The sequence below is a fragment of the Gigantopelta aegis genome, chromosome 5 (assembly GCF_016097555.1).
Source record: "Gigantopelta aegis isolate Gae_Host chromosome 5, Gae_host_genome, whole genome shotgun sequence".
Lineage (NCBI taxonomy): Eukaryota > Metazoa > Mollusca > Gastropoda > Neomphalida > Peltospiridae > Gigantopelta > Gigantopelta aegis.
In genome coordinates, this window is record NC_054703.1 from 1,785,285 (window position 1) to 1,798,794 (window position 13,510).

General features: G+C 38.3%; 1 protein-coding gene across 1 annotated transcript in view; it reads left to right on the plus strand.

Moving 5' to 3' along the window:
* Nucleotides 1-570: 570 nt before the first annotated feature.
* The window catches only part of LOC121373456 (coadhesin-like), a 113,890-nt gene continuing 100,950 nt past the window's right edge, over nucleotides 571-13,510 (plus strand). The window contains exons 1-2 of the mRNA XM_041500120.1: nucleotides 571-700; nucleotides 11,670-11,769. Coding sequence (XP_041356054.1) covers nucleotides 11,691-11,769 — 79 coding nt within the window. The 5' untranslated portion in view covers nucleotides 571-700; nucleotides 11,670-11,690. The remainder of the gene's footprint in view (nucleotides 701-11,669; nucleotides 11,770-13,510) is intronic.

Consider the following 13,510-nt stretch of genomic DNA (forward strand, 5'->3'; position numbering starts at 1 on the left):
CTATGCCGGATCGTAATTAGCGCAGTGGTAAAGTGCTCGCCCGATGGTGTAACAAAGGCCGTGGTATGTACTACCCTGTCTGCAGGGTAGCACTTATAAAAAATATCTTGCCGCGGTAGCGGGTTTCCTCTCTAATTATCTGCGTGAGAGCTTACGATAAGTCTGACGCTATATAACCTTTATTGCTGAGTGCGTTGTTTGGGCGGCGGATGGATCTGGTATAAAGAGCTAGTAGTTTAATTTCCACCCCCTGTGTATAAATACGGTACTGGGTGGGTGAGCGAGTCTAGACGGTGTCTCCCCCAGTAAATATATCGAGAAAGAAGAGCATTTTCCTGAGCAGTGACCCGAGAAGCAACCCCACAACCTAGTGATCCACTACCCCATCTTTTATATTACTTCTGGGTCGATACAATCTCAAAATAAGAACAAAAAGTGCCCAAGAATACCCGAATACCGACCGCTTGAGTAACCATTTTGTTAGGTTATCCATGCGAATCTTCTGTGATCAAATATGTAGACATGATGTTGACTGTGTAATGCGGCTGCGCTGTATTGAGAGAAGTAGCTTGGTGTATAAAAAGGAATTAACAAACCTGAGTCTACTTGGAGACTGTGGCTGTTGTAAGACCTGTTAACACATCGTTAGCTCACTAGAGGAATTAACAAACCAGGATCTACTTGGAGACTGGCTGGTTAGGTAAGACCCGTTAACACATCGTTAGCTCATTATTGATTAGTTGTTAGTTGTTTAATTTTTAATATTTAAAAAATGATAATAATAATAACAATAAAAATAAAAAAGTCAAAAACAATTTTAAAAAAACAACCCCCCCCCCCCAACAACAACAAACAACAACTACCCCTCAAAACCCCCCACGCCAAACCGGACAATCCATGACACACTCAAATACTCATGACGAATCCTCTCTCTCTCTCTCTCTCTCTCTCTCTCTCTCTCTCTCTCTCTCTCTCTCTCTCTCTCTCTCTCACACACAGACACTGTATCTCCGTTTCTGTCTGGGTCTCTCCCCTCCTCTCTCTCTCTCTCTCTCTCTCTCTCTCTCTCTCTCTCTCTCTCTCTCTCTCTCTCTCTCTCTCTCACACACACACACACACACAGACACTCTGTATCTCCGTTTCTGTATGTCTCTCTCTCTCCCTCCTCTCTCTCTCTCTCTCTCTCTCTCTCTCTCTCTCTCTCTCTCTCTCTCTCTCTCTCTCTCTCTCTCACACACACACAGACACTCTGTATCTCCGTTTCTATCTGTGTGTGTGTGTGTCTCTCTCTCTCTCTCTCTCTCTCTCTCTCTCTCTCTCTCTCTCTCTCTCACTCTCTCTCACACACACACACAGACACTCTGTATCTCCGTTTCTATCTGTGTGTGTCTCTCTCTCTCTCTCTCTCTCTCTCTCTCTCTCTCTCTCTCTCTCTCTCTCTGTCTCTCTCTCTCTCACACACACACACACACACACATCTTATTAAAGCTACTGATCCTAGATAGTATAACATAATTTCACCTACTATAGCTCATTTTACTATTAAACAGGCTGTCCTGAAACTCATGCCATTACTGAACACTTTTCAAGTAATAGTCTCTTTCTTTTAGCGATCAACATTAATTACTTTTTTATTATTATTTTTTTTATTTTTTTTAGAATATCACTGTCTATTAATTGTGCTTTTAGACAGATACCGTTTGTCAGGAATGTTACGTGTGTATTAGGATGTGGCCTAATTTTGGGATGTTGAATCTGAAAGAAAAATTATATGTCTGTCATCTAATAAATTACGTTTTATGATTCAAACTGGTTTAAAGGGACATTCTTGAGTTTGCTGCATTGTAAGATGTTTCCGACTAATAAAATATTTCTACGATTTAACTTACCTATTAAATATATTTTCTTGTTTAGAATATCAGTGTCTGTATATTCAATGTGTTTCTGGTCGTCTTAATATTTGTAAGAAGCCCAAACTGGATTTTTTAGGAAATAAAATGAAAATTAACCTACTACAAATATTAGAACGATCAGAAACACGTTTAATATGCAGCCACTAATATTCTAAACAAGAAAATATATTTAATATATAAGTTTAATCGTAGAAATATTTTATTAGTCGGAAACATCTTTAAAAATTGGAGCAAACTCAGGAATGTCCCTTTAAAACAAAATTGCGTAAAATAGTCTATTATAAAGTATATAAATGGTACCACAATGATCTTTATATGATTTTTGTACTATTAACATATAATATGTATGCACATTTAATTTATAAAAAATATCTATGTTGAAATCTGTACATTTAGTTTTATTGTTCAAAATGGTGAAACACAAGATACCGAAACAAGATGGCGGCCATTTGTCATAAAAATTATAAAACAGACATCCAGATTTTATGAAAGACACTATTTGCTGCTAAGTATGCCACTCAACTAAACAAAGTTTAACATAGTTATGTAACATGATTCAAAATGACTGCCAAGTCATAATTATTTGCACTTGAGTGTGTGTGTGTGTGGTGGTAGGGGGGAGGTGGTGTCGTTCAAAACGTAGTCTGTACATTTGATTTAATACATCAACTGTGATGCTAGGAGTCATTTAACATATGAATCTTTACTGAAATGATAATGTAACAAAATCAGTTTTAACACAAATCGGAAGTATATAAATCTGAAATGATAACCAAAGGGACAATCGATAAATGATTTGTTTTACTGACGAGGTTTCATGCTTCTTTACAATGGTCTGTGCATGGCTGTCCTCCATATGTGTCCATCACACCGCTGAAGGTGATGGAAGATATATACAGAATTTCAGAGTATAATACCCCTGCGTGTGCTGTAACCTCACCGTGGTGCAGGGGTGTAACATTCTCTTTGAGAATGGCCAATACAGCACAAAATTGAAGTTTTGAGTACAATTCAGTATCCGTAACATTCTGTGATATTTGTGTTTTTGCACAGTTCTTTACACTGTTTTTGTTTAAATCTTGAATTTTTATATTGATGTTGATCATCACCTTATTTATTTGCATTGCCATAGTTTGACACCCAATAGCCGATGTATTTTTCGTGCTGGGGTGTCGTTAAACATTCATTCATTCATTCATTCATTCAGAGTATAATACAGAGTTTATTTTGCACAAGAATATATACCACGAAACCGCTACGCGGTCTCGTGGTATGTTCTTTCGCAAAATAAACGAGTGCAATAAATAGGAAGCGAAAACAACGTATGTGAAGTTCTGTATTTATTATATACCTTCTTTTATGTTTTACAAAAACGGTTTTAAATTTAACGTCATAACAACACTTTGTTAAATCTATGATCAAAACTCCTTTCATGGATGTACTCAACGTAATACTCTGTGTAATGTTTCAAATACGATGTGACGTCATTTGTAAATCATATATGATGTCAGTAAATAAAAGGCGCTAACTGTAATAAAAAGAAAAAGGGAATTCCCCATTTACAAGTTCCGGTCTGTATTGCACATATGTGTTGACGTCCAATAGCCGATGATAAGATTAAAAATCAATGTGCTCTAGTGGCGTCGTTAAATAAAACAAACTTTACTTTTTTTTGCACATATGTGCGATACAAAATACATTTATTGCACGGTTTCAAAATGTCTTTATCACTATAGTAAGATTGACAGTGGGTATATACATGTAAGCTTGTATCCATACCATAGTATGACAATGGCATAAGACATTAAAGTTTGTTTGTTTAACGACACCACTAGAAGATTGATTTATTTATCATCGGCAATTAGATGTCAAATATTTGGTAATTTTCGACTCGTAATCTTAGAGGAAACCCATTACATTTATCCAATAGTAGCAAGGTATTTTTTATATACACTTTCAAACATACATCACATGCCACGGCTTTTGATATACCGGTTGTAGTGCACTGGTTGTGTCTGGGGGAAATAATCAAGGCGCTCTACCGACTGAGCTAGAGCCCGCCATTCAGGCTTATTTGCAAACAGCACATTTTGGACCTTTCGATTTGCTAGATAGAACAATTTATACTTTGTCAACACTGGTTAATTGTACAAAGCATTCCCATTTGTCTTCAGTAACCACCACTTTTTAGAGTCCTTTAACAAGTTTGGAACAAACACATTGAAAGCTTCATGGGCATCAGTTTTCCTCGGTCTTCCAGATCTTGGCCTATCCTCAACACCATGAATTGGACATGTTCCTTTTAATCAAACGACTAATGACAGTATGGTTAATGTTCAATTGCCTGCCAATATCTCTGCGTGACATACCAGTGTTATGCATGCCAATAATCTGCCATTTCGTCGCATTACATCAGGCAGCCGTCGCCTTGTCATAGTGCTCAGATACAAAACGAACAGTTCAGATCACGTAAATCCGTATGTAATCGTATGCGTCTGTCTGTTCATGACAAGTATCTCACCTGAAATATATGCTGATATGCACGTGCTTTTCGCACGTGCAATACCACAAGGTAACACAAAGACAATTAGTATGGCAGCCTACTCAAATCAATCCTTTTTTAATTCAGTATTAATTTGGATGTGTTTAACTTTTGCTTTGGTGTATAGGTTGTATTACGATTTGGATTATATGTTTCGGTATAGTCAGTATCAAATATTAGGAATGACACATATGTGTGTGTATGTGTGTATATGTGTGTGTGTGTGTGTGTGTATATGTGTGCGTATGTGATTGTGTGTGTTTGCGTGCGTGCATGTATGCATACATACGTGTACACACACACACACACACACACACATACACACACACACACACACACACATATAGAAGATCCCTATCTGCTATTGAACAAATGTACGAAGTTTCGTTTAATGGCATGTGTCAAAATTACCAAATGTTTTAAATCCCGATCCTCATGCTGGACACCAAACTATGCTCTGGTGGTGTCGTTAAACAAACTAAAGTAACGCTGTTATGGTGTCCTAAGGCTAAACATTGATACGAGTCCATTAATTAAAACTAACTTTATATCCAAAGTAATCGAAAATGTGGCTGGTATCTTTAAAAAGGCGCCCATTGGGCTATTTTTCTCTCTAGTACGTGCACTACGACTGATATATCAAAGGTCGTGGTATATGCATTCCTGTCTGTGGGATGGTGCACAAAAAAGATCCCTTTCAACTAATAGACATATATAGCGGGTTTCATCTCTAAGACTATACGTAAAAAATGACCAAATGTTTGACATCCAATAGCTGACGATAATAAATCAATGTGCTCTAGTGGTGTTGTTAAACAAACAAAAACAAAACAACAAAAATGTTTAACTTTAAAAACGAATCCATTAAACAATTTTACAAGTGAGTTTGCATTTAATGGTGCTTATTATGTTAACAAGTGTGCCTATGGATCGCCACACCTAGCAGAGTGGCAGACCTCCTAAGACGGACACCTGAGAATGGATCATGGAAGTAATCACAACTTTGTCTGACATCCTTTTGAGTCTGCCTTGTGCAGATATACGATATTAATATCGGAATACGGTTATAACAAATTAAACCCTGTGTGTGTGTGTGTTTGTGTATGTGTGTGTGTGTGTGTGTGTGTGTGTGTCTGTGTGTTTGTGTAGGTGGGGGGGGGGGGGGACTGGAAATTCTGAATAAAACATATTATTGGTAGTAAATCTTAAAGGGGCATTCCCGAGTTTGCTGCATTGTAAGATGTTTCCGACTAATAAAATATTTCTACGATAAAACTTACATATTAAATATATTTTCTTGTTTAGAATATCAGTGTCTGTATATTCAATGTTTTTCTTAATATTTGTAAGAAGCCCAAATAAGAAGCTTCAAATAATTTCTTACGTACGAACAAATATTTTTTGGGAAATAAAATGAAATTTAACCTAGTACAAATATTAGAACGATCAGAAACACGTTTAATATACAGCCACTAATACTTTATGCAGAAAAATATATTTGATATGTAATTACAGTCGTCAAAAAGTCTCTGTTAGTCGATAACATCTTAAAAATTGCAGCAAACTCAGGAATGTCCCTTTAAGGCAGAGATGAATTTTACTTGTAGAATGCAGGAAATTACATTTTAGGCCATCTAGTTTTCATAGTTTTACGGCGGGGCATACCCCGAACCCCCTAAAAACTTTACTTTGTGCCCTCGATCTCAGTCCCTCCCCCAATGTCTACTTGCTTCTGCCGTGCTTGTGCAGCCCATCCCCCTTCATGAAAGTAATACAATGGTTGCTTTGACTCTTTCCGGTAGAACGAAATCCTAAACATACGGACTCTGCGTCCAGACTATATTTCATTTCTTATATTTCAATCACTGGATTATTTATAATTATAATAGGTCACTGGATTCCTGTCACAGACGAATACACCCATTTATTTCAGAACCATGCTGCTCTTTCTTCACCAGTTGTCCAGAGCGGTGGATCAGCTAATACACCTGTAACTTGAGACGAATTGTATCACGGTGACAAACACAAACACGGGAGTTATTATCGCAAACACTGATGCGTTAGTTTCTTGTGGTAGTAGCAGCTGTGTCAGTCCTGTAGCCCGAATTGGCTTAGTCAGGAAAGGAGGTGTCGGGGTGGGTATGTGGTGATTATTTGTTAGTGGTTACTGAGAGAGATGGGTAATGGGTTAGTTGTTAGTGGTTAGTGAGAGAGATGGGTTATTGGTTGTTAGTGGCTAATGAGAAAGGTAGGTTATTGGTTATTTATAGTGGTTAGTGCGAGAGCTGGGTTATTAGTTAGTTGTTAGTGGTTAGTGCGAGAGATAGGTTATTAGCTAGTTATTAGTGGTTAGTGAGAGAGATGGGTTATTAGTTAGTCATTAGTGGTTAATGAGAGAGATGGGCTATTAGTTAGTCATTAGTGGTTAGTGAGAGAGATGGGTTATTAGTTAGTTATTAGTGGTTAATGGGAGAGATGGGTTATTAGTTAGCTATTAGTGGTTAGTGAGAGAGATGGGTTATTGGTTAGTTATTAGTGGTTAATGAGACAGATGGGTTATTAGTTAGTTATTAGTGGTTAGTGAGAGAGATGGGTTATTGGTTGTTAGTGGCTAGTGAGAAAGATAGGTTAGTGGTTACTTGTTAGTGGTTATTGAGAGAGATGTGTTATTGGTTAGTTGTTAGTGAGAAAAATGGGTTAATTGTTTTTGATTAGTAAGAGAGATATGTTATTGGTTAATTGTTAGTGAGAAAGATGAGTTATTAATTGTTAGTGTGAGAGATGGGTTATTAGCTATTTGTTAGTGGTTAGTGAGATAGGTATGTGTTACTGGTTAATTGTTAGTGAGAGATATGGGGTTTTGGCTGATTGTTAGTGGTTAGTAAGATATATAGGGTATTGATCATTAGCAGTTAGTGAGCAAGATGGGTTACTGGTTAATTGTTAGTGAGAGAGATGGGTTTTTAGCTGATTGTTAGTGGTTAGTGAGATATATAGGGTATTGATCATTAACAGCTAGTGAGCAAGATGGGTTACTGGTTAATTGTTAGTGAGAGAGATGGGTTTTTGGCTGATTGTTAGTTGTTAGTAAGATATATAGGGTATTGATCATTAGCAGTTAGTGAGCAAGATGGTTAATTGTTAGTGGTTGGTTAGCAAGACGGGATATTGGTGAGACGAGTTATTGTTTAACTGACAGTGGTCAGTGAGAAAGGTGAGTTATTAGTTAATTGTTGGTGGTTAGTGAGAAAGATGGGTTATTAGTGGTTAGTACGAAAGATGAGATAGTTGTTAGATGTTAGTGGTTAGTGAGACAGATGGGTTATTTGTTAATTTTTCGTGGTTTGTCAGATACATGGGTTATTAGTTGTTAGTGAGAGAGATGGGTTATTAGTTGTTAGTTGTTAGTGAGAGAGATGGGTTATTAGTTGTTAGTGCAAGAGATGGGTTATTAGTTGTTAGTTGTTAGTGAGAGAGATGGGTTATTAGTTGTTAGTGCGAGACATGGGTTATTAGTTGTTAGTGCGAGAGATGGATTATTAGTTGTTATTGCAAGAGATGGGTTATTAGTTGTTAGTGCGAGAGATGGGTTATTAGTTGTTAGTGCGAGAGATGGGATATTAGTTGTTAGTGTGAGAGATGGGTCATTAGTTGTTAGTGAGAGAGATGGGTTATTAGCTGTTAGTTAGAGAGATGGGTTATTAGTTGTTAGTTGTTAGTGAGAGAGATGGGTTATTAGTTGTTAGTGAGAGAGATGGGTTATTAGTTGTTAGTTGTTGGTGAGAGAGATGGGTTATTAGTTGTTAGTTGTTAGTGAGAGAGATGGGTTATTTGTTGTTAGTGAGACAGATGGGTTATTAGTTGTTAGTGGGTACTGAGAGAGATGGGTTATTAATTGTTAGTGAGACAGATGGGTTATTGTTAGTGGTTAGTGATTAGTGAGATATGTGTTATTGATAATTGTTATTGAGATAGATAGGTTATTAGTTAAGTTTAGTGGTTAGTGAGAGAGATGTGATACTGGTTATGTGTTAGTGGTTACTGAGAGAGATGGGTTATTTCTTAATTGTTGTGGTTAGTGAGGAAGTTGGGTTAATTGTTAGTTGTTAATGAGAGAGGTGGCTTATTGATTATGTGTTAGTGGTTACTGAGAGAGGTGGGTTATTTCGTAACTGTTAGTTGTTAGTGAGAGGTGTTTTGGAGGAAGATGGGTTATTGGTTAGTTATATAGCTGGTGTATATGTCAAAGGCAGCCTGCGTGCACCTCAATTGGATATAAGCACAAACATAAGTTAAAATGAAAAATAAGACCGTTAATGTTATTTTGATGACGAAACGTGTAAATTCTCATTCATCTGATGTAATCTGAATGACAAAGCCATATTCCGTGATCAAAATCGTATCTCTGTACAAGGCAGCGTGCTTACACCTCATCTGATGTAATCTGAATGACAAAGCCATAGTCCGTGATCAAAATCGTATCTCCGTACAAGACAGAGTCGAAAGGACGTCCTTAGGTGTACGGTAACACTCTCCTAGGAGATCCTTAGGAGTACGGTAAAACTCTCCTAGGAGATCCTTAGGTGTACGGTAACACTCTCCTAGGAGATCCTTAGGTGAACGGTAACACTCTCCTAGGAGATCCTTAGGTGTACGGTCACTCTCCTAGGAGATCCTTAGGTGTACGGTAACACTCTCCTATGAGATCCTTAAGATGACACGTCGTCTCTCCTGCACCGCCTATTGGAGGACTGCCACTCCCAATACGTAGCTTAGAAAACCCAAACCTGCACAGGGTAAAGGTCAGTGGAATATATACAGCTGTGATCTTGAACCACTGTCAAAACAGTGATGATATCAGTTGTTATCGAACGATGAGCATATCCTGCCCCACGGGTGGCAGTTAATATCACTCTCCAACGTATTCAGTGCCAATGCTCTAGGAATAATAACTATGTATTTAAAAAACAGAAACCAACCAAACAAAAAGGAAAAAGAAAAAAACCCCAAAAAACAAACAACAAAACAACAACAACAACAACAACAAAAACAAACAACAACAAACAAACCCACTAACCACTAATAATTATGGTAAAGTACATTTTAAAACTGGCTTGTATTTATTTTCGTACACAAAATTCGAGCTGTGAAAAACTCGTCAAACCTGTTTGTTAAACCTGTCACGTGTTGCTCATAGATTAGAATTATTATCCAGGCTTACCACAGACGATCACTGGTGCGGCACCACGTACATAACTCAAGGTTATACATGATTTGCAGACATTTCCAAGGGAGGACCTAAAACATATTTTTTTAGGGACGGGACAAAGGCACATAGACGGGCACATAGATTGTAAACATAATTGTTAAAAGGGGGCACTTTTATTTTTATTTCATTTGAACTTATTTTCGTGCTTATATTCAATTAAGGTTCAAGCACGCTGTCCTGGGAACACATACCTCAGCTATCTGGGCTGTCTGTCCAGGACAGTAGGTTAGTTGTTAGTAGTTAGTTAGAGAGAACAGTGTGTAGTGGTTTAACACCTACACACTGAGTCGTCAAAACTCGCTCTGGGTGGGAGCCGGTATCGGGCTGCGAACCCAGTACTTACCAGCCTTATGTCCGATGGCTTAACCACGACACTACCGAGGCCGGTGGCACTTTAATTAATTGACAGGGGAAAAGGTTCTCCGGTTTCCACCATTACATCCGCACTTTATTTTAATTCGCCGTTTTGTCCAGAGCCGTCTCCCTTCCCACGAACAATTATTTAACACTACATTACTTATTACTGCTCCCTGCGTGACGCTTATGCTAGGAGGAAAGAAAGAAAGAAAGAAATGTTTTATTTAACGACGCACTCGACACATTTTATTTACGGTTATATGGCGAGACATATGGTTAAGGACCACACACATTTTTAGAGGAAATCCGCTGTCGCCACTACATGGGCTACTCTTTCCGATTAGCAGCAAGGGACCTTTTATTTGCGCTTCCCACAGGCAGGATAGCACAAACCATGGCCTTTGTTGAACCAGTTATGGATCACTGGTCGGTGCAAGTGGTTTACAAATACCCATTGAGCCTTGTGGAGCACTCACTCAGGGTTTAGAGTCGGTATCTGGATTAAAAATCCCATGCCTCGACTGGGATCCGAACCCAGTACCTACCAGCCTGTAGACCGATGGCTTATGCTAGGAGGAAGTAGAACATTATTCATAACTGTTGACAGGCAAAGTATCTTGAAAAGTATCAATTTTCCGTGCTGGTTTATAATTTATCGAAGTATAACAGTGACAATGCAACATAAATTTAATTACTATTGTGTGTTTGTGTGTGTGTGCGTGCGTGTGTGTCTGTGAGTGTATCTCTCTCTCTCTCTCTCTCTCTCTCTCTCTCTCTCTCTCTCTCTCTCTCTCTCTCTCTCTCTCTGTGTGTGTGTGTGTGTGTGTGTGTGTGTGTGTGTGTGTGTGAATATAATTGACCATAGTCATTTTAAAATAAATTTCTATAAAAATGTATCTTCATTTAGTTATTAAATTAGCATTTATTGACAAAGCGATCCTCTCCACTCACCCCCCCTCCCCCCCCCCCTCCCCCTCAGAAAAAAAAAATCGAACTCCAGGTTTAATTTTAACTTATACTCAATGACAGGACAATGTGTTATCATTATTTAGCTTGAAATGCAATGATTTTGATATTTTATTGTAATTGCACTTCGTATCCCATATCGTTTAAAATTACCTTTTTTTTCTTTTCAAATTCGATCAGATACATTGGTAATCATCAAACTTAAACACGAAGAAGTCTCACTGGCCTCAATATAATCAAAACAGAATTTAATCATGAAGTAAATATGATTTGTATATTTTCACTGTAACTAAAATGCAGTCTCGTTCCAGCCAGTGGATCACAACTGGCATATCAAAGGCCGTGGCATGTGCTATCCTGTCTGTGGGAAAGTGCATATAAAATATCCCTTGCTGCATTAGCAAAGATGTAGCGGGTTTCCTCTGATGACTACGAGTCAGAATTACCAAAATAGCCGATGATTGATTAATCAATGTGCCGTAGTGGTGTCGTTAAACAAAACAAACTTCCTCTAAAATACAGAGAAAATAAGAATTTTCACCGCATATCAATTTGATGGTTCCTGTAGATCTATATATTTCATTGCTATTTATATAATAAAATGTTTTATTTTCTATTCCAGGATTAGGATCTCTACGGAAACATGGGGTGGACAGCTACTGTCTGCCTGGCTCTGATAGTCTTCGTGGCGGCAACGCAATGGACGCACGTGCGAGCTCAAGGTTGGTTAATATAGACAGCGAAACATGAACCAAAAATCGAAACCCCCAAAACTATATATTTTGCACACACCATTTACTGGTAGAAATATATTGCCTTTATTGCTGATTTGTTAAACTCGCTCTAGGTAGGTGCCAATACTGGGAGACGAACCCAGTACCTACCAGCCTTATGTCAAATGGATTAACCACTATACACCACCGAGGGCGGTGGTAAGTTCAAATTTTCTTTATGGAACAATATTAATGAAACTGACCTTCTATTGGATTTTGTATTATACACTTTTTTTCAAATGTCAAACATACGGTGTTGATAGGGAGTTTTCTGTGGCCCTTCACGAGGCGAAACAGATCACTTGCTTTTGGTAGGAAAAGTGATGTGTCACGAGCATAACGAACCTCCAAGTAGATGCGTCCTACTTTGGTTACCTCGTCTCTCTCAGTGTTTGCCATGTACTCATCCACTGCATTGGCTGATGTGAAAGGGCCTCCCATAGTATTCAGTGCTTCCAAGTCTTTGATTTTCCACCTATCCATTGCTAGATTAGCAATTTCCCTTGTCCTGTAGGTCTTGCTTCTTTAAAAACTGGCTCATCAAGGTTTAAGAGAGAAGATGCTTCTGTATTCATCAGCTGCTGGTACAGCTGCTGAAATGCTGGGGTGATCTTAATATAATTTGTGTCAGACGAAGTGGTCAGTGACAGGTATGTCTCAATCAGATGCAACCCATCCAAGGCCCCAGCACAATACACGACCTTCAAAAAAATATAAGTCCAAGAAGTATCGGACAATGCAGGATAACTGATTCGTGACCTGTTCATACTTCTGGAGGAAGGATGCCACATCATCAATGTAGTAAAGAACAATTGCACAAGTCAGTGTCAGGCGATTGAAGCGTTCATCCTTTAAACTGACTGTTTGGTCTTGGGGCTATGTAGACGTCAAATTCATGTGCTTTATTCCATGGCTTGTAGTTAAAACCGTGATTAATGAGCCGAGTCTCGCAGTCAAGAGTCTGCTCAGTGACGCAGTACATTGCAAAACAAATGATCAGGGATGTGCTCCGATACTAGACTTTCTGCTACAATTTCATCCACATTAATGTTATGAGCTATCTGATCTGTTATGACAAAGTCAATTTTTTCAAAGAGAGATTTAGGTTCAAGACCGCTTGCTCCCTCGAGAATTTCAAGAACTGCAACCTTGAGATCAGCTAAGTTGATTCGGGACTCTGAAGCAATGTTCATCGTTGGAAGAGACCTGTATTTTCCATTCACAGTGATACCCTGAACAGAAAATGCTCCAGTGCCTTGCTTCTTGGATCCATCATCAGAATATGTCACCACAACCTTCTCATCAGAGTTCATGATCTCCTTGACAATTTCATCTGATGCCATAGCCTCAATGTTCTTAAATTAAATTTATGTTTCTAAGTGGATCAGGGCCGTACCCTCTGGGTTGCCCCTCCCCCTCCCCCGAGAATCTCACTTTTTTTTTTACTCCAGAAAATAGTATACACATCTCAGGGTTTAATTTGTATAGTGTTTCATTTGTTTATAAACATAGTGCCCCCCCCCCACCAGGAAAGGCAAGTGATTACTCGAACTTCTCCATTCTAGCCTGAATTTTTTTTTTTTTTTTTTAGTGAAGTGATAACGTTGCAATAAAATTTGTAATACGTACATTTTAAATGAAACTTACAATTACATTTTGCAAAAAGTGATCTTCAGCTGGCTGTGAGTTT